Source organism: Hippoglossus stenolepis, chromosome 14 (genome assembly GCF_022539355.2).
Source record: "Hippoglossus stenolepis isolate QCI-W04-F060 chromosome 14, HSTE1.2, whole genome shotgun sequence".
NCBI lineage: Eukaryota > Metazoa > Chordata > Actinopteri > Pleuronectiformes > Pleuronectidae > Hippoglossus > Hippoglossus stenolepis.
In genome coordinates, this window is record NC_061496.1 from 7,262,594 (window position 1) to 7,283,031 (window position 20,438).

Below are 20,438 nucleotides of genomic sequence, written 5' to 3' on the forward strand. Positions count from 1 at the left end.
CATGTCGATCTGTCCAATGGTTGAGATATTTCACTGTGTTGGAACCGGCTGAGCCCAAGAATATGTCGTACTTCTTTTTGGATGTTTTCACTATCACATACAAATGCGTCACAGAAAGAAAACTGCAAACACGCAGCATCCATTTATAACTTTTATTGGTTTTGGAAAGAAGCAAACTAAGTTTCTCAGTTGATCTTAGCGTTGTTATGTACTGTACAAACAGCTTGCACACGTGTTTGAGGTTAACGGTACAGAACCAAAAAGCATTCTGGCGTATAGCACACATAGACACACTCCCTGCTCTCTTCTCAACACTAACACAGGTAACTGACACTCAGCACAACACGTCATTTCAGTACTATCTATCATCATAGATGCCCCACATTTTACTGCATGCTCTGCATGCAATAATGAATTACTGCAGGACAAAGTCACCACGGGGATGAAGATCTGGGAAGAAAAGAAGTTTTGATCCTTTTTTATTAGAAGATACAAAGACTAACCACCAGCAGACTGAGAGAGTTCTGTTCTGCCTTTCAAAGTGAAAGACCTGTAAGCTGTAGTGCTAATTTAAACAGATGCATGATGGGTAATGTGTACGGTGAGCCTGTGTAGATAATGCTGTAGTGACTGTTGCACTGTTTCAAGATTCACCCAGAAGGTAACGACTTTCTTTCAGGCATGGGGATTCCTCCACGATGGACATGACTGAAAAAAAGTGTGACCAGACTAACGACTTACCAGGAGCTAAATGGCACCAATCAGCATCGTCGTCTCACTTTTTAAAAACCTTTCCTCGCACTGGGTCTGCAAACGAAAAATTCAACATCTGGTTGAGAATGAGATTTTCCATTTTAATTGCATGGCCCAGATCAGGTTTTTATTGTTGGTAAAAGGACCACATGTTTAAAAACGACATCCAATCCAGGGAGCGTCAGACTACGCTGCAGCGACGGAAAGGACTGTGATTGGTTTCATTTAGCGAAATACCGACATGTAGTACAGAGGTTCAGCTACACTTCACACACACTTTTTGTTCTTCACGTTGAGTGTCAGAGCATTCAGGAAGTTCAACATCATCAGCACAGTGTTTTTAATCACATTAAACAATATAATATTTTTTCATTTTTATCCGTTTTAAAAATATTCAGCTTATCGTCCTGTACAGAGGACCGACTGACATAAAATACAAAAGAAAAAACAAACAAAAAAGCATTTTGGTCGACTCCACTCCACAACCTCATTCAGCTCATGTCATCTCACAGAGACCATTACAATTATGCAAAATAAAGCCATGGGTTTGAGCGCTGCTGGGATGACTGGGGATTTGCTCGTGATAGAATAAGTTCAGGAGCCGCTGAGGTGAACGGGAACAGGTGAGAAGCTTAACGGACGACACGCGGCCGAATCTAAACCGAATCGGTAGATGAGGGAACCGATAACGTTTGTTTTTCATCACTATGAGGTTTTGATTTAAAAGAGAGAAAAAAAGGAAACTGGTCCCAATTAAAAAAAACATCCCGTCACCACGGTCACCAAACTTCGTCTCTGTTGTCGAGATGAACTTAGAGCATTTGTCGTCATTGTCTCGTTGTTATTTACGGGAACAGTTCAGAATTGTGGGAAGCATCGATCTTACATATGAAGCTAAAGTGAACATTAGCATTCATTTATCATGGTTCAAAATCTACTGGTGCAGATGACACCGGGAAATTGAGGCTAAATCGGCCAGAAAACCAAAACTTAATACAGTCACCTCAAATTTCTCTCATTTCCTGTTTTTGTGACAATCTCAGCTCAACATGTCCTAGCTTCAGCTTCCTGTTTGACGTAAAGATATAAGAATGGTGTTGATCTTCTCGTTTAATGCTCAGAAACCACATGAAAACTGAATATTTCCCAAAATGCTAAACTGGTTCTTTACAGTGTGGAACTCACCCATGGTCCAGCTAACTCTACATTAACACTGCTTTCACAAAGCATAACACAGCATCCAGGAAGATATTTATTTTTGTTTTCTTTAAATTACCCCCACACCCATATATAGCTCGAATCTTCTCTTGCGCTTGAGTTAAAAAATTATATCTGAAATAAATTCAAATAATTATACCTTATACTGTACACGGGTTACCCAACTACACAGATAACAAAAGAAAAGAAAGAGAGTTCAAATATTTATACCTTTAAGGGTTCTGAGTTGTGTGGTACCATTCAAATTCTATTCATATACAGAATCACATGTTTTATACAACGAGTCGCCGTCATCAATAAATAAAAATAGAATGCTGTCGTGTACTCTGGAGTCTAACACTGCCGTCCTGGGAACAACAGAAAGGCTACCTGACAATACGAGGAAAACACCAAACGCCCTTTAAGATATATATATTATTGGTTTAAAATGACACTTTATACATTTCTTTTGTTCTGACGGGAAAAAAGAAAACATTTTTCTTATTCAGCAACGAGTACATTGATTTATCATTGCAGCTGCCTAACTTGCTAAAAACCTCTCCGTGACTGTGTGTGTGTGTGTTTCAGAAAAATAAAATACCAGTTTGATCAGTGCAATTATATTGAAAAAAGGAAGTGATCCAAAGACATGTGACCCTGTAGTACCTGTAGGCGATGCATGAAAATCAGTTTGTAGTAACTTAAGGTTGCGTTTCATCCGATCGCGCACACACACACCGTCCTCCGTCTAACTCTCTGCGACAACGCGTGTCGAACTGCATCGGTAAATGCATTTTAATTGCTGGCAAGAGCCACACAAATGGCTGCCGTCCGTGTGAGACAGTGGGGACAGCCGCCTCTGGCTTCACGCCCGGACCCAACACAAGGATTATTCATAGAGCTGTGATTTTCTTATGCGCTAATGAAGGCATATGACTTACTAAGTATTGTCCTATAGGCCCTGCTTCAGCTCGACTGGGTCTGACTTTGGATGTGCCAGAGCTGGAGGTGTGTGTGTGTCTGACTACAAAGATCTTACTCAAGCATATCTTTCACTGCATGAATGATCAGGACTGGGGACAGCAAACGTCATCCAGAGGTACGGTATGACCGAAACTCTTTCCGTCCGTGTGGTCAGGTCAGGCAGCTGCAGTGAAACGTTTAAAAACACCACCAAACATTGACCGGAGGAGGATGGAGACAAGGGGACCGACTTTAGAGGAGAGGGAGAACCCAGGTGTCGAACTGCAGCAATACAGATGTTGAATGGGTACAAATACAATAATTACATGACCTAAAACAGTTTCCACAATGTTATATGCGAGTTATACAATACTGCTGGGTAGGATCTGCAGATCTGTCGCGTGGGTTCAGAAAAGGTCCATGGAGAGTCTGCCTGGTGTCGGTCTGTCCTCTGTGTCATCCTCAGTCCACTGCCGTCGTTAAGTTCAACAGTGTTGTTCTCAGTAGCATAGGTTAGTTGTCGGCCAGGTATTTTCCTGAAAGACAGCGATGAAACGTTTGAAATGCTACAGTCCATTTATGGTTTGATTAGAGAGCTGTTACAGAGGTTAAGTTAGAAAGATGGAGAGACGCGATGCAAAGATACTGTGTGAGCGGTTTGTGCATAAATGTCACAAATTGTTTGTCCTTGAGTCGTAAAGAAAGAGAAACTCATTCAAGTCGTGATATTTTTCTGGTTTTCTTTAGCATAAGGACACGGTCACACAAACGCAAAGCGAATATCATGTGTCAAAGTTCATCGAAGTTGAACTCCATGTGAAGCCATGCTGCGATCCGCCTCGCCAGTGGAACGTTTTATTTTCCCGCCTCGCTCACGTTAACTGGGACTGGGAGGCGAAGGTGACTGGGAGGCGAAGGTTCACCACTGAAACATTTGCGTATGTGTGACCGGGCCATAACCATAATTTAGTCACACACGTCTCTGCATCGATGAGTATGTTGTAAACAGGAAGTGCTTATAGCTGATTAGACATAGTTGTAATCCTGCCAGGTTTATGCTAAGTTACATTATAATGGAGTTAATAATGAGCCTAATGCATAAATATATGTAAAGCATGTTATGCATTATTAGTTTGGTACTTAAACACTGTCATTTCATACAGATTAGATTTCAATAAAGAAAAAAAAAAGATCAATCCTAATTATTGTTTATTACCTTCCTTTAAAAAAAAAGTTCCAAGATGAATACACAGAAGTATAAATAAATTAAATCAAATATTTGAAATCAAATAAGTAATTTTTTCCAAAATGTGTAAACAATCCAATATTTAAGAAATACATACACAAAATGTATTTTACACGAAATGATGATGATCATGACTCTTTAATGTGGTTGATAGTTTTTCATACTTTAACATCAGATGATAGAATCAAATAAGTTCCCATGTTAAAATGTGATCGTGACATTTTGGCTTGATAAATAGAGAACTTACCGGCGGCAAACCTCTTCTTGACGAGAGAGAAGCGGTAGCCGGGCCCAGCCAGTTCAATGTCACAGCCCGACAGCGTGCTGCCCTCACTGGTGAACTGCACCGCCAGTGGAGCTGGTTTACTGGGACCCTCCGTTAGCTGGAAGCGCGCCAACAGCGACCCCACACCTGAGGGAAGAGGCTGGTTTTAGAATCACGAATCACAGTTCAAAAAGTCTGATATAGGAATAGCAATTCAGAAGTGGAAACTATTTTGACAGATAGCTGAAAGAAAGGTCGGTTCAGAAATGACAAACGCCGGTATCTGCTCTCGATGACGACAGAAGCTGCTATATTCAGCATTTGAGTGCAGGATCAAAGCCTGTCACTTTCCGTAAAAGGACATTAAAATGATAAAAGAAAAAAACACTGCAAATGATCCACGTCCAAAAGAAGCTGAGTTAAACTGATCACGTTTGAGTTTATTTTCTATTGTACAGAAAATGTAATTATCTTGTTTATGGTCCTTTTCCTGGAGTACAGGAAAGTACATTATGTGGTTATTCTTTATATATATATATATTATCCTGGGAGAATAAAAGAAGCTCTGGAAAGGCACTTGACCACAGTGCAGTGAGACGTCACAGTTATATAACAGCAAATCAGGAGGTCTGTAACTGTGATACCATTTGTAGACAGGCGGGGGCATTGTTTACTTCCGAGCTGACACCTGTATTTGGCTTCAGTCGCCTCAGAGGTGTCATGAACAAATTTTTTTTTTTTCTGCAGCTTGTTTATCTGCATCCGGGGACGAATCCTGGTTCATCGTAAGAGTCTCTTTCAACCTGCTGGCGATTATTTGAGGTTGTCCCTTTATACTCGATTTACACACACATTTCATGGGGCTGTTTTTTCACACAATCTGACACCGTATGTGTCCAACCGTGACCTGAGGTCGTCCCCGAAGGCCTCGCTCTCCATTCCACCGTCCCAGCTGAGGACTGACAGAGACCAGGCCTTTTTCTGTTAGAGCCCAAATCTCCTCATCCTCTTTTAAATCTCCCTTAAAGACACATTTTTATTATTGTGCTTTTTCAGGTTAAAACTTATCCCGGCTCTGATCCTGGCTCTGATTGTTTCAACTTTAAACAGTTTTTAATCGTTTCCCATAGTAACCATCCTCTTGAGCAGACAGCTCCATGTTACACAGCAAACTGGTGTAACTCTTGAGCTGGTTCAGTCTGAGTGACAGTAAAGTTTAGATGTAAAGGGAGAAGCACAAAGCAGGTCTGACTTTAAAACATCATTTCATACAGAACAGTAGAAGCCAGGCTTTCCAGGAACCAGAACTACTGCACGGTAAAACATTACAATATCATCACACTCTACTTACCTCCGTTGTCAGATTTCTGTGAGATGTCGGGAATCTTCCAGAGGATTCTTTGCTGCTCTGCGTTCCTGTCAGGAGGAAAACATGACCCGTGAAGAAACCCGTCGCTCAATTATTACTTTTCACATTTAAAACTGTGGACAAAAGTGAAAAATGTATTAATTAAAATGTTGAAATTGACAAAGGGATGATGCTTCTGATTCAAACCATGTGAGCTGTCACCATCACCAAAATTATACCATGGAGAATAAATTCGATTTTTGTACCCATATATAAACAAGCTATTTTCAGTGCTGCACTACACACCTGTTTACCACATCACTTTATTTCATGGGCAACACATCACAAAAACGACAACATGTCCAAACTGTACCATGCAGCAGGAGGTAAGACAGCCTGTAGTTTGGAAACCCCTCCGTCGACAGGGACGAGGAACTGAACATTGTTGAGCGCCATCGGCGTCGTCATGGCCTCGCCGTTGTATTTGTAGTCTATTCTCAGGTCAGTGCTGGTGGGCTCACACCGCCAGCTCACGGCCAGGTTCAGAGGAGTGGACTGGTGGCCCTGCGAAGACACCTGATGGAGACACAGCGTGGAATCATTTCTGCGTCAAAGCGATTCCTCCACATTTCAACATCGTGTTACGTTGAGCTCATCCATGCACCTCTACAAACTACGTTTAGCAAACAACAGCCACAATGGGTGAGAAGATGGAATGTTGTAATTACTTCAGTTGTATATTTCAGTAACTTTACCTGGTACTTGAGCATGTCGACGTTGTAGTACGTCGCCTGTGGCTTCTGCTCCGACACCTTTTTTAAGTGGGATATCAGGTTTGGCATGTTCACCCAGAAGTCCTTGGCATCGGCCTTGGCTTGTGTGGTGGTGTCGCTGGAGGGGGAGCACGGAGAGAAGGGACGTGAACATACAGACATTTTAATCTGATCCTGGGGATTTTCTAACCTGGTGAATCTTGTACGGCGTAACAGTAAAGTGCTAAATCTAGTTCATTGGTCAGCATTTTAATTTGAAAAGCGAGCCGTATGACATCATGTGGGACCAAGGAAAATAAAAGCAAAATATAAAAAAGAATCAGACTTCAGTTATAGTATAAACTGTATTTCTCATATATTTGTATTAGTCTTCTTTTCATATATATTGTTTTGTAATGAACATACTCTGACCTACAGTTTGAATTTGTTGTCATTCTCTTGATCTGTTTATATTTCTATTCTTGGCCGGAGCGACTGTAACGAAACCCAATTTCTGATTCTGATAACAGGAATAATTATCCTGCTGTAAAGTCTTGTACTTTTTATTCCACTGAGTGTTTTTCTTATTAGCATTAAAAAATAGTTTTCCACAGAACAGTTCTTTTTTTTGTATTTTCAGAAACAGGTGCAAACATGACTCAGAGAAGCACGATCAACAAAAACTGACCTTGGCTCAGTGGCGTTGTTCTGAAAAGTCAGATGAACTCAGTGACTCAACATGTGATCTGCACTGGAGTCTGAAATGAGCTCGCCGAGCTTTACTCATCCTCACTAGTCATCACTTCACCCGTTCATACAAGATCAAATGTGTTTTTTTCTTTTTTGTAATCACAGACATGTTTAATTAATTGCATCAAGAGCTATTTTACATTTTTTGACACTTATTTATTTTCCGTATATGAAGTAAATTGACTTTTCCCTGTGTTAGAAATGTGTTACAATAATCGCTTTTCCTCTGCTAATAAAACATTAATAGTGAAAAACAGGGTTTGTTGTGTGGAAACGTTATTATGATGAAATATATTACGACAAACGAATTAGAAAATGTTTATATTTTACAAACATATCAAGAAGGTGACGTATCTATCTTATGGTGTTTTGAATATACTGTATGAGGTTACATGCGGCATGCTCTTACAGTGAAATTAATGCTACCAATATAAATTAAAACGCACAGTGAGAACAAATACGTGATTTAATTAAAGTGAAATCATGACAGAAAGTTAGACATTAGAAGAGGTCAGTTTCATTTTCTTTTGCACTACATCTCTGCCTCTGGTTAAAACCTGTGTATTGATTATATTCCCTCTGAGGGTGAGGTGGTGAATTCACTGCAGTGTCATTACCAGCAGAGGAGCTGGGGGTTAGGCAGCACATGCTCCAGTCGGCTGTAGTTGGTTATGCTGAAGGTTAGCACGGCGGGGGACGGGTTATTGGCAAAGTGCCGCGTAATTCCCGCCGGAAACGACAAAACCATCTCACCTATGATCTTCACGACACACCTGAGAGGAGAAGGACACGGTTAGAGAAGGACCGGACAGAGAGAGAGACGCAAAAAATGTCATAATTAAATCCAAATTACCTTGGATATTTTGTTTGTCAGCAAGATTACACAAAACTACTTAATCATTGTATGGGTCAGGGAAGAACCCATTACATTTATATATTAGGAGGGGGGGGGGGTCCACAACATTTCTTTCCACTGTATTTAACATTACGATATTTCGATCTGTTTTTCGACATTTTCATAGATTTACCAGGAAATTTCATTTAGGGGACTTACATCCGTGTGTGTGTGTGTGTGTGTGTGTGTGTGTGTGTGTGTGTGTGTGTGTGTGTGTGTGTGTGTGTGTGTGTGTGTGTGCGTGTGTGATTTGGTGCAACTCGATTGAATTCAGGACGACTGTTGGGTCTTGGTGGACATATGCAGATGTTTGTCAGCATTTTGTAAATCATGATTCATACAACATGAAAAATTGAAAAAGCACTGGTTATTATCGATGCAAAATCAAGAGTTTAAACAACTTTATTCCTCTCAAATCAAAAAAACTGAACATTTTCCTGTGACTGTGCAGAGCTGGACAATCCACTGGTAAATGACACAAAGCAGCTTCATTACATTCAGTGCTGCTGCGTTGCTTTTTAAATGCTGTGGCTGTATCTAGTGTCTAAGTGAGCTGAAGAATCTGTCGACGTACTTGCTGGGGTCGGCTCCTTTAAAGAAGGCGTTGACCGTCTCTGTGAAAGCAGCGGCCACGGGAAGAGTGTCCTGAGCCCCCATGGTGAGAGGACTGGGCCCTCTGGAGCAGCCTGGACGTAACACACACAGGCAAGATACAGACACACAAACACACACACACACAACGCATACAAGCAGTTAAGTTCACTGATGGAGACAAAAAGCACACTCAAAAATTGCTTTAAAAAAAGTTATGCTTAACCAAGTCATGGCTACATGAAAACATTAATCAAAAATATTTCAGCCAAAGCTCTTAACCTGAGTTTCACATTAGTTTAAGTAAAATAGTATTAGCATGAAATACAAGGAACTGATATTCTCCTTTTTCTGATCCCAATTTCAGAACTCTACACTCTAACCAATAATCTGTGGGTGAAATGAGGAACAAAACATGTGATGGAAAGAAGTATTACAAATGAGAACAAATATTAATGTTAGTAAGGATGAATGGAAACAGCAGGTAAAGTGTGTAGAAGATGACGATTTCTCTCTGCTCTTTGACTGTGAAACGCAAACAAGAAATTCCAAATATCCCCCTTAAAATCCTATAGCGGTTATACAGTGGACACTTGCATCTGCTTTAAAATTGAATAAGCACCGGTGTATGACAGAGGATAGATGCAGAAGATGCATGCTTATTCCAGACGTGCTGTTAAAGCTGAATTATTAAGAGGAGATCAAGAAAAAGGATCAGAGAGCTCTGAAGATGAAACAACAAAAAGAAAATGACCAAAAGAAAAATAGAGATTAGTAAAAACACCGAAGAACCACGATTCTTCAGGGAATGAAAGGCGGTCAGACAAAATGAGAAAGAACAATGTCAGGAAGAGAAGTAGTTGACCGCAGATGAGGGGGGGCTCAGCCAGGGGTTAGCATGGTGTGGGTTAGGGTGATGGAGGGAGGAGAAGGAAAGAAGGGGCAGGGCAGGGAGGGCAGAGGTGAAGCTTGCACAAATGAGCCTTGCAAGAGTGTGTGTGTGTGTGTGTGTGTGTGTGTGTGTGTGTGTGTGTGTGTATGCGTGTGTGTGTACACTAACCCTGGTGCAGACAGAACTTACCTTCAAAGGTTAAATAAAACTTCCCTCTGTCAAACCATACAAGGGATGGCTGGTCATTCTCTGTGTGGGGTGGAGGGGTGGAGGGAGGAAGGGAGGAAGGGAGGAAGGGATGAGGAGAGAGGACGAGGAGGAAGAGGGATGAGAGGGAGGGGAGTGGGTGAGGGGGGGAGGGGGGAGAGAAGGACAGTAGCGTGAGTCTCACATGGCAGGTCTATCACAGGTGGTGAGGTGAAAGGTGGAGGTGGTGGTCGGGGGAGAGGGTGAGGGACAGAGGGGCCCAGACACCCCCGCAACATGTGACAACATGGGTGAGACGGGATGTTTTTTGTTTTTAAATCATGGGTGTTCTGAGTGTGCGAGGAGAAGCGGTGCTCAGGTGGAGTGTGGCGGAGGGGGCCAGGCGTGCTGCTGCTGGAGGTTGGCGGTGCGAGATGCAGGACAGAGGAGGCTGTGGAGCTGCTGCCGGAGGAGACAGGTGTGTGGCGTCTGCCAGTTTCAGGAGCAGCAGGCCGTGTTTTCTCCAGAGTGCAACACGAGAAAATGGTAATCCTACACCAGGTGATGCTCAAAGTTGGCACTCGTTTCTTTATCCTCTCTCATTTTCCTTCGAGTTCTCTACGACTCAAACCATGAAACAAATGCCGTGTTTGCAGACAGGCTGCAGGGGGCAGCCATGAGCGGGGGATCTGTGGTGCAACAGTCCCGCTTTACAGAAACCAATATCGCAGCAACTACATCACCATCTTTGGAGCAGTAGTTCCACACTTTACTGCCTATGACTTATTTAATGAATAAGAGAAATCATTAAGGCTCCAGTCCCAAAAATTAATTTGATATGAGCAAATATAAAACATTTTTATTCTACACTCGATTAGACTTTTCTAGACTTGATGTCCACTCAAAGCGCTTCACAGTTCAGTTAATCATCCATTCACACACGTTCATAAAGTGCATTAATGAGCAGCACTTTCTCCGTGTTCAGTGTCCTGCCAAAGGACACTTCAGCATTTGGAATGAGGGAGACGGGGATCAAACTGCTGACCTCGTTGGTAAGTGGATGGCCCGCTCTACCTCCGGAGCCACAGCTGCCCCGATTATACCTCTATCTTCCTGACTTCTACTTAACAATTCATTTTCTTCTGAATTATGAGATATTGATATCCTCCCAGGTATTTAAAAGTATTTAAATTAAACAAAAATAGCAGAAATGCTAAAAAACCCGTGACGAGCGATCACATGGAGAAGTTTCTTTGCTTCAAGGGGACACAAGCCAACAAAGGCTGATTACTGATCGTGTGGCATTTGGTCTAAGAAATGAGACTTGGTGGGTTTTCAGCTTCTGAACTGAAACACAGCCCCAGACTAGAACATATGTTTTTGCAACACAACACTTCGCACAATGTCAGATATGCGTTTCATCGTTAAACACTTGGAGTAGAATGGGCTTCTTCTACTCCTCACTCTTGTTGAGTACTGGGGTCCCACCAGTAAAGGTGTGCTGCTGAGTGAGTGTTGGGTGATGGAACGATGAGAACAACGCCGGGCAAGAGAATAAAAGGGCAGGTGCATAGATTGGGGGGGTTCAGGGGTTGAGTTTTTCTATGGCTGGAGAGTGCGCGAGTGACAGGTGTGAAAGGTGGACGCCAGGGGTCGAGTGTGGGAGTCGACAGATGCTTCACGGCCGGTGGAGATTGGTTGAACTTGAGGCTGTGCCGTGCTACAACAGCGGTACACAGGAGGACGGCATGAATACCAAACAGCTGCTGGCTGACCTAATTTGGCCTAATTCTCATGCCAGACTTCAAACAACTCAGTAAGCAGCAGATCTGACAGTATCCATGAGAGAGAGTGTGTGTGTGTGTGTGTGTGTGTGTGTGTGTGTGTGTGTGTGTGTGTGTGTGTGTGTGTGTGTGTGTGTGTGTGTGAAAGCGAGAAAGACATGGATCTCAAGGGCCCACAGATCAGGAGCTCTTCAGACATGGTCGTTGAACTCACAGCACACAAACACTCAGATGCAGCGTTGTGGTGCAGACTCAGAACCGAGGTATCTGGGAGTGCACCGCACTGCGCGACATGTGTCAGCAAGAGAAGAGACAGGCGGTTGCCACGGTGACACGGCAAAGAAAAGCCACTGATGCACAGTCATAAAACAGAGAGAAAAATCTCACACGTGGGCAAATGGTGAAATGGGAGGACACTTCTTTGAAGGGGAAAATGATGCAATAGATGCAGCTTTTTGCATCCACACAAATTCATGTGTGAAGGAAACAGGTGGAATAAGAATGAGGAGAGAGAGAGCGAGAGCGAGAGCGAGAGAGAGAGAGAGAGAGAGAGAGAGAGAGAGAGAGAGAGAGAGAGAGAGAGAGAGAGAGAGAGAGACAGTCAGAGCTATTAAAAGCTTTGGAAATGTGTAGGAAGGTTTGACTTGATCGGAGCAAAAACAATGACGGAAAATAGTGATTTCACTGCCACTTTAAAGAAGAAAAAAATGAATGTGAGTTATGTCCCTATATCTTTGCGTAGAACCTGAAGTGGACTTGTCAAATAAGTGAGTTTGAGGGAAATGACACAAAAGATCTTTTTACTCTCACTCTCCCTCCACCTACGCTTTTTGACAGGCTGTAGTCAAGAAAGTACAAAAACACTCGATGGCCTTTACCCTCCAGTGTCAAGTGCACTCTGGGTAAAGAGCATCACACAGATTGAACACAGGGACACTCCCCCCCCCCGCCCCATACCCGTCTCCCACTTCACTCCTCTTCCTGAAGGGGATCGTTACTATACCTGCAAACGAATCAAAGTGTCTCTCAAAGGTGGGCAGTTTGTCTACATAAGCATCGTCTTCTGACCGAGCCAACGGACGAATAGAGAGACAAACAAGTGGCAGAAACAAAACAGAAAATAAATTTTACAAATGAAAGAAATTATTTGCAAAGTAAAAAGAAAATAAATCCCCAAAGTACTGTAAAAAAAAAAAAAAGAATGTTTTCAAACATAAATGTGGAGAAAATATCAAAATTTAGAATTAAAACTGTCTCCACAACTTTTACATCGATGTAAAGTTCATCAGCTTTCTGTTATAAGACACGATGAATAAATACTTTGTGAATAAAAATGTATACTGTATACACACAAAGTATATGTGTGAGACAAATGGCCATAATTCCTAAGATGTCGTTATCAAATCCTTATTAAAAAGGAAAAATGATTTACAGTGCAACAATAAACTTACAAAGAAAACCACAACTAAAACCAATTATTAAGAAATTAAATTAAGAAAATAAATAGAAATGTAAAATGTAAATATAAATTCAGATCTTTTCTGCATTGTTTATTCCGTAAAATAATTCCGTTCTAATCTTGTACGTCTTGTTTAATGTTCCTGCCTCCAGAGTGTGAGTTTTTATAATCTATGATTCGGCCATGTTACAGCCGGCTGAGATTTGTCCACTCACAGGGTCCTTCAACAGAGACTCCTCTAAAGTTAGACTGAGGAGTTAGACTCCCACTCGTACTGCATGTGTGTGTGTGTGTGAGAATCTGAACTTGTGTGTCTATCTAAACCAGACACACATGTGCAGTTTGATAATTCCCTGAATGAAAGAGTAATTCATTCTTAATTAATTCATTCTTACAAATCGATACACAAAACGACTGTCATGCATTTGTTTCAAACTGTCTTCAGATAGCAGCTTGAATGAATGCTGTCAGTGGATAGTTAGAAGTCACTCTGGCATTATATTACTAATATGGTCCATCATTGCTGGAATGAAAATAAAAAAAATGAATAAATAAATGAATTGAAACGCACAGCATGACTCATTTCTTACATACTCAGAGCACGAGGAAGGTCATGGCCGATGCATAAAATCAATAATAAACTTTTAATTTTAGACACGAGCAGCTGAATTCAGCAGCGGCGGCACAGCTTTAGTGACGGCTGACGGGGAAGCTCACCTGACACAGACACGGACAGCTCTTTGCCCACGGTGGGGGTGGTGGCGGTGCTCAGCGAGTTGGTGGAGGAGATGGAGGAGGTGCTCTCAGCCCGCGCCAACGGGGCGATGGGAGGTGGGCTGGCCGAGTGGACCGGCGGGCTGAACGGACGATTCTGATACAAAATTGAAAAGGGGCTAGAGTTGAGTGTTGTTGGGATAAACTTAGTCTACACGGACTATCACAAAAGTTTATTTGACTATATGAACACTATACAGATGCGTTTGGAGGATTCCTGCCTGAGTCAGGGGCCTGCTGAGCAGGGATTGAACCCATCAACTAGAAACAGTAAAATAATTGCAGCAACAACTAAACTAAACTGAACCGACACTCATTAGAGTGCCTACCTCTGCCAGGCCTAACAGTCCCATTAAATTCAATTAAGCTGCAACATATTTCACACACTCATAGATATCAGTCGCCTCATCACGATCCATGAATTGTCTTAGAAATCAAAGAAAATGTTGAAAAACTGAAACAGAAATTCCACCTGATCTGCACCTAAATGTAATGGGTTCATTCCTGACCCATAGTTATGTGTAAATCTGTTGGTTGTTCATAACCTCTGTGGCGGAAGTAATAAGTAGAATTCAACTTCAACTAGGGGTGAAATTACAACATAAAAAACTGGTAATGTTACCGCATCTCCTACAGTGGGTTTCCCAGGAGGAAGTTTGGGCCTCGAGGCGGGGCGAGGTGGAGGTGGCGGTGGGGTGGGGTCGACTGACGAAGGAGTCGCAGGTCGCACTGGAGAGGAGGAACCTGCAGGGAGGAGCAGAAACACACAGGTTCATTAGAATCACTGTAGTCGGCTTATTTAAGCTTCAGTCTCTTTCCGTAGGACACTTTACAATGCAGACTTGAGGCGCTGGGGATCAAACCACCTTCTGGTTAGTGGACGACCCACTCTACCTCCTGAGCCACAGTCGCCGACAATCCATGTCCTCTAAACACGTTTGTTATCATCTAGAAGTGACATAGCTATTTCCACCATTTCAAGCTGTACAGAAAAACAGTCTGCTCACCGCTATTCGTGCCACCAGTTCCAGATGTGGGACCGGGCGACGACACAACTGCCCTGTACGTGGGTGGAGGAGGTGGGGGAGGTGTGGTCCGGCTCCCCTTGCTAGCATCTTTGGGCGAGCTGACCGTTTCACCGGCGTCTTCTTTGGGTGGGGTGGTGACTGTGTTCCTGGGCGGCTCCGTGTGAGCCAGGGCAAGGGGTGGCAGGACAGGGAGCGTCGCAGGTTCCTCAGAAGGGGGAGTCCCTGCTGGGGGGGTGCTTGCTTTAGCAGCAGAAGCCGGTGGGACACATGGAGGTGAGGCGAGCGGAGGGGGAGACGAAGCGGGGGGGGATGCGAGCTCCTTCGGTGGTCGTGGGGGGCGAGGTGGCTCTTGCTAGAGGATTTTGGTCTTCGGGCGTGGAAGGACCCGAAGGGACAGGAGGTGCAGCGGGTTCCTCCGAGGGAGACGGGGATGTTGGTAGAGGGGGGACAGGGTCATGTTTCGGAGGAGGCGAGGTAGGGAGAGGCGGTGCAGGGTCGTCTGGAGGAGGTGGTGATGTAGGTAAGGGAGGGGCAGGAGACTCAGGTGGAGGCGGGGAGGCTGGTAACGGGGGTGCTGGTTCCTCTGGAGGAGGCGGGGAGGAACGGAGAGGAGGGGTAGGGTCCTTTGGTTGAGGCGTCTGGTTTGAAGATTCTTCACTGAAGCAGACCCACGTGTCACCTGTATCCTCGCCAACAGGGGCCGCCTGCTCTGGTCCAAAAAGGTTGTCCAAGTCTGCTGTCAAGGGCTTCTTGTCGCCTGCTTCTGTCGAGGCTTCTGAAACGCACATAACAGCCGACCAATCAGAGGCAAATACAGGGAGATGATACATCACAGAGCGAGTAGACCGACAGAACTTTAGAGACAGGAAGTTGAGGAGAAAGAAGCTGCTGGGATCAAATGTAAAAGCTGGAGGGATATAACTGCAGGCGTGAAGATTTCTTACCAGCGTCATCTGCAGAGGGAGGATCAGTTGTCACAGGAGAGGTTGGGACATTCTTGGGTGGAAGTGGAGGAGGTGCTGCAACGATAGAAGTGCAACAATTAATAGTCCTGTCAGCTATAACACGTAACTCCAGGATTAGCGGTGAATTCATACAGGCAAGGTCTGTTTAAAGTTGAACACATCATTGCAACTCATGTCAGGCTGCATACAAGCCTGACTTATGCAAAATTAAAAATATTTGTGGATGAGCTTCTAACAAGACAGAAAATCTTTTACAGGTATTATTTCCTCTCGCAGAACACAACCGAGACAACCTGAGGGGAAAAGGGATCATCCCACAAACCCTCCACCATGCACCACATGCAGTCAGGCACCACCATGCCAAATGCAACGAGGAGGCGGACCATGAAGTTGTGAAATGGAGGATGTTAGTTCCTGACGGTCTGAATGATGAAGGGAGTCATGAGGTGAACTGATGGGTCTGTGCAGTCATTCCAAGGAAAAGAGGAAGTGCGGCACAATATGCAGCGATTCATAAAACTTACTTCCTGTTGGGAAGGACCTTGTCAAAGGGGACTCTGGCTCTGACAGAGGGGCACCCCACGCATCGGACTCAGACAGTACCACTAAGTTCAGGAGGGGGGACAGAACATTAGCAAACATGTCATGATTTCTTACTGTTTAGGGCTTGAAAGAAGAAAAGGTTTAAAAGTGAGAAGAGCAAAGATTAATATGACAATAAAAATAAAGATCAGCCTCAGAGAGACAGAGGTTTAATGTGTTGTCGCGTGAGGAAATCTCGTTCGTTTTCTCTTGCTGACTTAATGTCAATGCTAAGATGTTAAAAGGTCTGCACTATTCCACTCAAAATGCAAACAGCTAAAAATGTGTCTTCAACCCAATTCACTCACTGAGTTCTAAAAAAGTTGAGCCTCACAGGTGATAAAGTTGACCCCATAAACATGAGGACAAATGAAAAAGAAAGGGAAAATGAAATACTTCACTGGTAGATACAACTGTATGTCATCAGCATAGCAGTGAAATAAGGTTTTACGTCTAAGTATAATGTGGCCAAATGGCAGCATATACATTAAAAACTAAAATCGGTCCACGCCAATGGGAGGTAAAAAGAACTAGTTCTACTGTTCTATGTACAACTAGAGGGGTATAACTAATGCCCTATCTCGCTTTGTTCAAGAAAGTAAAAAAAAAGAGATCACTGGATTATCTGGATCTACTCCAAAATCTAGTTCTTTCCCAAAACACTCCCCAAAATTCAGTTCAGTAGTTTTTGCATAATCCTGCTAACTAACAAATAAACAAATACTGTTGTAAACTGTAAACCAAACTTTTATCAATATCACACAACTCTACAATTCATTATTCAGGGATTTAAACATTATGTGAATATAGAACCATCACGAGAAAGAAAGTAAAACATCGGCAGTTGTCAGACACAGAGCTGTTCTATTAGTCTGAATGAATTCATAGAGGGAATTTGTGTTGATGTTCCTTATGCCGGACATGACCGTTGCGTAACAGTTAAGAGCTCTTCTCCGGTCGGCATCACTAGATCCTACTGGATTGGCTGAGAGTGGGTGACAGCAGAACCTGCATATTAGCGGCAGAGGGCACATGAACGTGACCTCGGAGTGCCCATTTCAACTTTGACCTTAGCAGAGGCAGATGGAGCGAGTCCACAACTGCACAGGGAGCCTGAGGGAAGAGCAGTGACGTCAGAGCAATAAGTGAGAGGGAGGGGGGGAGAGGGAGAGCATATCTGCCATGACAGCAAAGCTGGGTTTAGCTGGAAGCCTTAGAGAGACGTTAAATGTGTGTTCACATTTTGATTGTGTCGCACACACGTTTAGACAAAAACAAGGCTGGTAAGAGCCATCAATTACTGGTTCTTTTTAGGAAAATAAAAAATAAAACAAGAATACAAAAAGCGGAGCTATTAATGTGGGAGACACCAATGATGATGTCTTTGGTTTTGGTGATAGGAGCCGACGCCGGTGTCAATGATGCGTTGTAAACAAAAACCGTGATCTCCACAGCAGAATGAATACATCACGTCCTGCCTCGACCTGCCGCCCCACAGAGCAGAGAATCTCCTGCTGCGTTGTGCATGTGTTAAAACATCCTCCTCGGAGAGAGTCCAGACCAGATTCTACAGACATCCTCGAGAGTTCATGTGTGAAAACCTGCTTAAGTGACAAAGACACGGGAGGAGAGATACCTTCAGTTTTCTGTTCTCCGAAAGTTGTATCCAAAGGAGGCCCGAATAAGTCTGTGGTGTCTTCAGAGACTGGTGTTTGTTGACCGCTGCCACAGAAGAAAGAAGAACAGGAGAAGAAGCTGTTACAGAGGCTCACTTTATGCAGCAGTTACATATATTAATGCACCTTGAGGCCTCTCATCAGAGTGTGATGGGTCACAATTATAACTTATTTCCTACATTTTATCATATCGTCAAAACTAAAATCAATCCAACTACATGTGCTGTAAAGTGAAAGACGGTGAACTCGTGGAAAACACTACTTCACTACTGAAAAATGTAAACTTCATGGCACTTTATTCTGCATTTAAATATTAGTTTGTATTTTTGGGATATAACAGATGTCTTTGGAGGGTACAGAGCAAAAAGAGATGCTGGAAATAAACAATCGCTGTGGTTTATTAATTCATTTTTGCCGTTGATTCCCAGTATGTATCATGTCTGTTCTGTGCTTTAGTCCGTTCTCTGTGTTTTAATTTGTTTTCAGTGCTTGTACTTATATGTGAAACCTTTTTTATTCCATGTGGTGCCCATCTTGACCAGGACTCCCTGGCAGAAGAGACATTTTATCTGAATGGGACGTTCCTGGTTAAAAGCATTAAATTAAATGTGGACAGAAAATATTTACCTGACTTTGTTACATCTGTACCATGGCTCCAGCATTAATTACACTGGACAGACAACAGACACATGATGACCCTGAAAACTGGCTTTCGAGCAAATAGAAAGCCATATAAAATTAGATAATGTCCACTCGTATCTATGGGATTAGCCATGACAAACAACTATAAAACTATAAATTCTGGTTTTTGAGCATTCGTGCTTAAAGAATCTGTGATAAAGTTGCCACAGCACAAAGCACTTTACCGTGTTGTTGGGCAGATAAGCACAGCGACAGCCACTTTTAAAAGTAAAATGTAACACACTCAAAAATATAATTAAGCCTAAAATGACGACTGTATATATTTCAACTATCATGTTGGGTTAGTGTTATTAACTCAAATAGCTTGAGTGATTTGATTAAATTAAGATCATAATAAACATGCAATTTATTTAATCAAATCAAGTTATTTGACTTATTCACACTAACACAACATGAATGAAACAATTCATTAAATTTGACCTTTATCATTCCACTTATGTAATAAAGTTACATGGAAATTGAATCGCTATTTGGTCATGTGAATGGTATCCACCAATCGGGGGGGAAGGATTTTAAGATGTATTGGCGCTATTATTGTTTAGTTAATACAGAAGCAACTTTGAATCACCTGCACTTTGATTTGATACAGAGCAAACTAGAAATAACCCGATTTGCAGAAAGATCAACAGGACAGACGTGATGAGTAGTGACACACAGCACATGTAAACACATACAACACCTCCGGGGGAAGTGGCTTGCACTGAACCATGTGATGAAACAGTGTGTATACGCACCTGGGGGGTTGTGGTGCTGGAGCTGGTGTGGCGGCCACAGTGGGAAGAGTGGGGACGACGCGTCTCGGTCTGGCAATCTCCTCGCCTGGAAGGCCCAAATGAAAACGGTTTACCACAATCACTACCTCCAAATTCAGCATTATTACAATAGAGAGGGTCTGAGGTGCGACCGGGCTGATACTCACTGGACGGGTTTCTTTTCAAACCCTGCAACATGAACAAAAGACAGTGTAAACACCAAGGTGCTAAAGTTAAAAGATGAAAATACTATTCTTTGCTTTCAATTTTGGTTCCTAAGGTTATATACTTTATATAAATCATGGGTTGTTTAAGCTGCAGTACTATCAGACGACCCTTCTGTAGCCCCTTCTCCACTGGTGAAAACCCCCACTAACATCTGGATTTCTTCAGAGAGAGGGAGACAGGAAGGTAAACTCCTTTCCGTGAAATGGGAAAAGAGTCAATCGACTTTTGTATTTTTAGCAGATTTAGTCTCATTTACAAAACCTGCATATAAACGACTTTCACATCTACCTTCTTTGCTCCAGACCTTACATTTAATCTGAGACAGAAAAGCAGGTGTGAAAAGTGCCTCGTACCAACAAACTTTAGACTAAAAGAGGTGGTCTGGTCCGGATCAAACGGACCCATGGTTCGGTTCAATTGCAGCGTGAAAACATTTATTTATATAGTTCTGACTTTTGGGCCAATTGCAGGAAGTTGAAAAAACTCAATCTTATTATATTCATACTTCAATCTTCATCCTCAAATCCTCCCAAAAACCAAAATGGCATTGCTGACTAATAGTGTAAACAGCATCATCATCAATGGAAGACAATTCATTCTAACAAATCCCTTCAGCAGCTAAATCACAAGAAACAGCAGCACAATATATC

General features: G+C 42.8%; 1 protein-coding gene across 1 annotated transcript in view; it reads right to left on the reverse strand.

The window, feature by feature from the left end:
- Window positions 1-138: 138 nt before the first annotated feature.
- Window positions 139-20,438, reverse strand: part of sgip1a (SH3GL interacting endocytic adaptor 1a) — a 64,046-nt gene continuing 43,746 nt past the window's right edge. Inside the window, 17 exon segments of the mRNA XM_035177056.2 lie at window positions 139-3,449; window positions 4,407-4,571; window positions 5,776-5,840; window positions 6,146-6,348; window positions 6,528-6,663; window positions 7,892-8,047; window positions 8,744-8,855; window positions 12,626-12,685; window positions 13,799-13,952; window positions 14,478-14,599; window positions 14,863-15,205; window positions 15,207-15,658; window positions 15,828-15,902; window positions 16,373-16,453; window positions 18,067-18,152; window positions 19,543-19,627; window positions 19,728-19,749. Coding sequence (XP_035032947.2) covers window positions 3,427-3,449; window positions 4,407-4,571; window positions 5,776-5,840; window positions 6,146-6,348; window positions 6,528-6,663; window positions 7,892-8,047; window positions 8,744-8,855; window positions 12,626-12,685; window positions 13,799-13,952; window positions 14,478-14,599; window positions 14,863-15,205; window positions 15,207-15,658; window positions 15,828-15,902; window positions 16,373-16,453; window positions 18,067-18,152; window positions 19,543-19,627; window positions 19,728-19,749 — 2,340 coding nt within the window. The 3' untranslated portion in view covers window positions 139-3,426.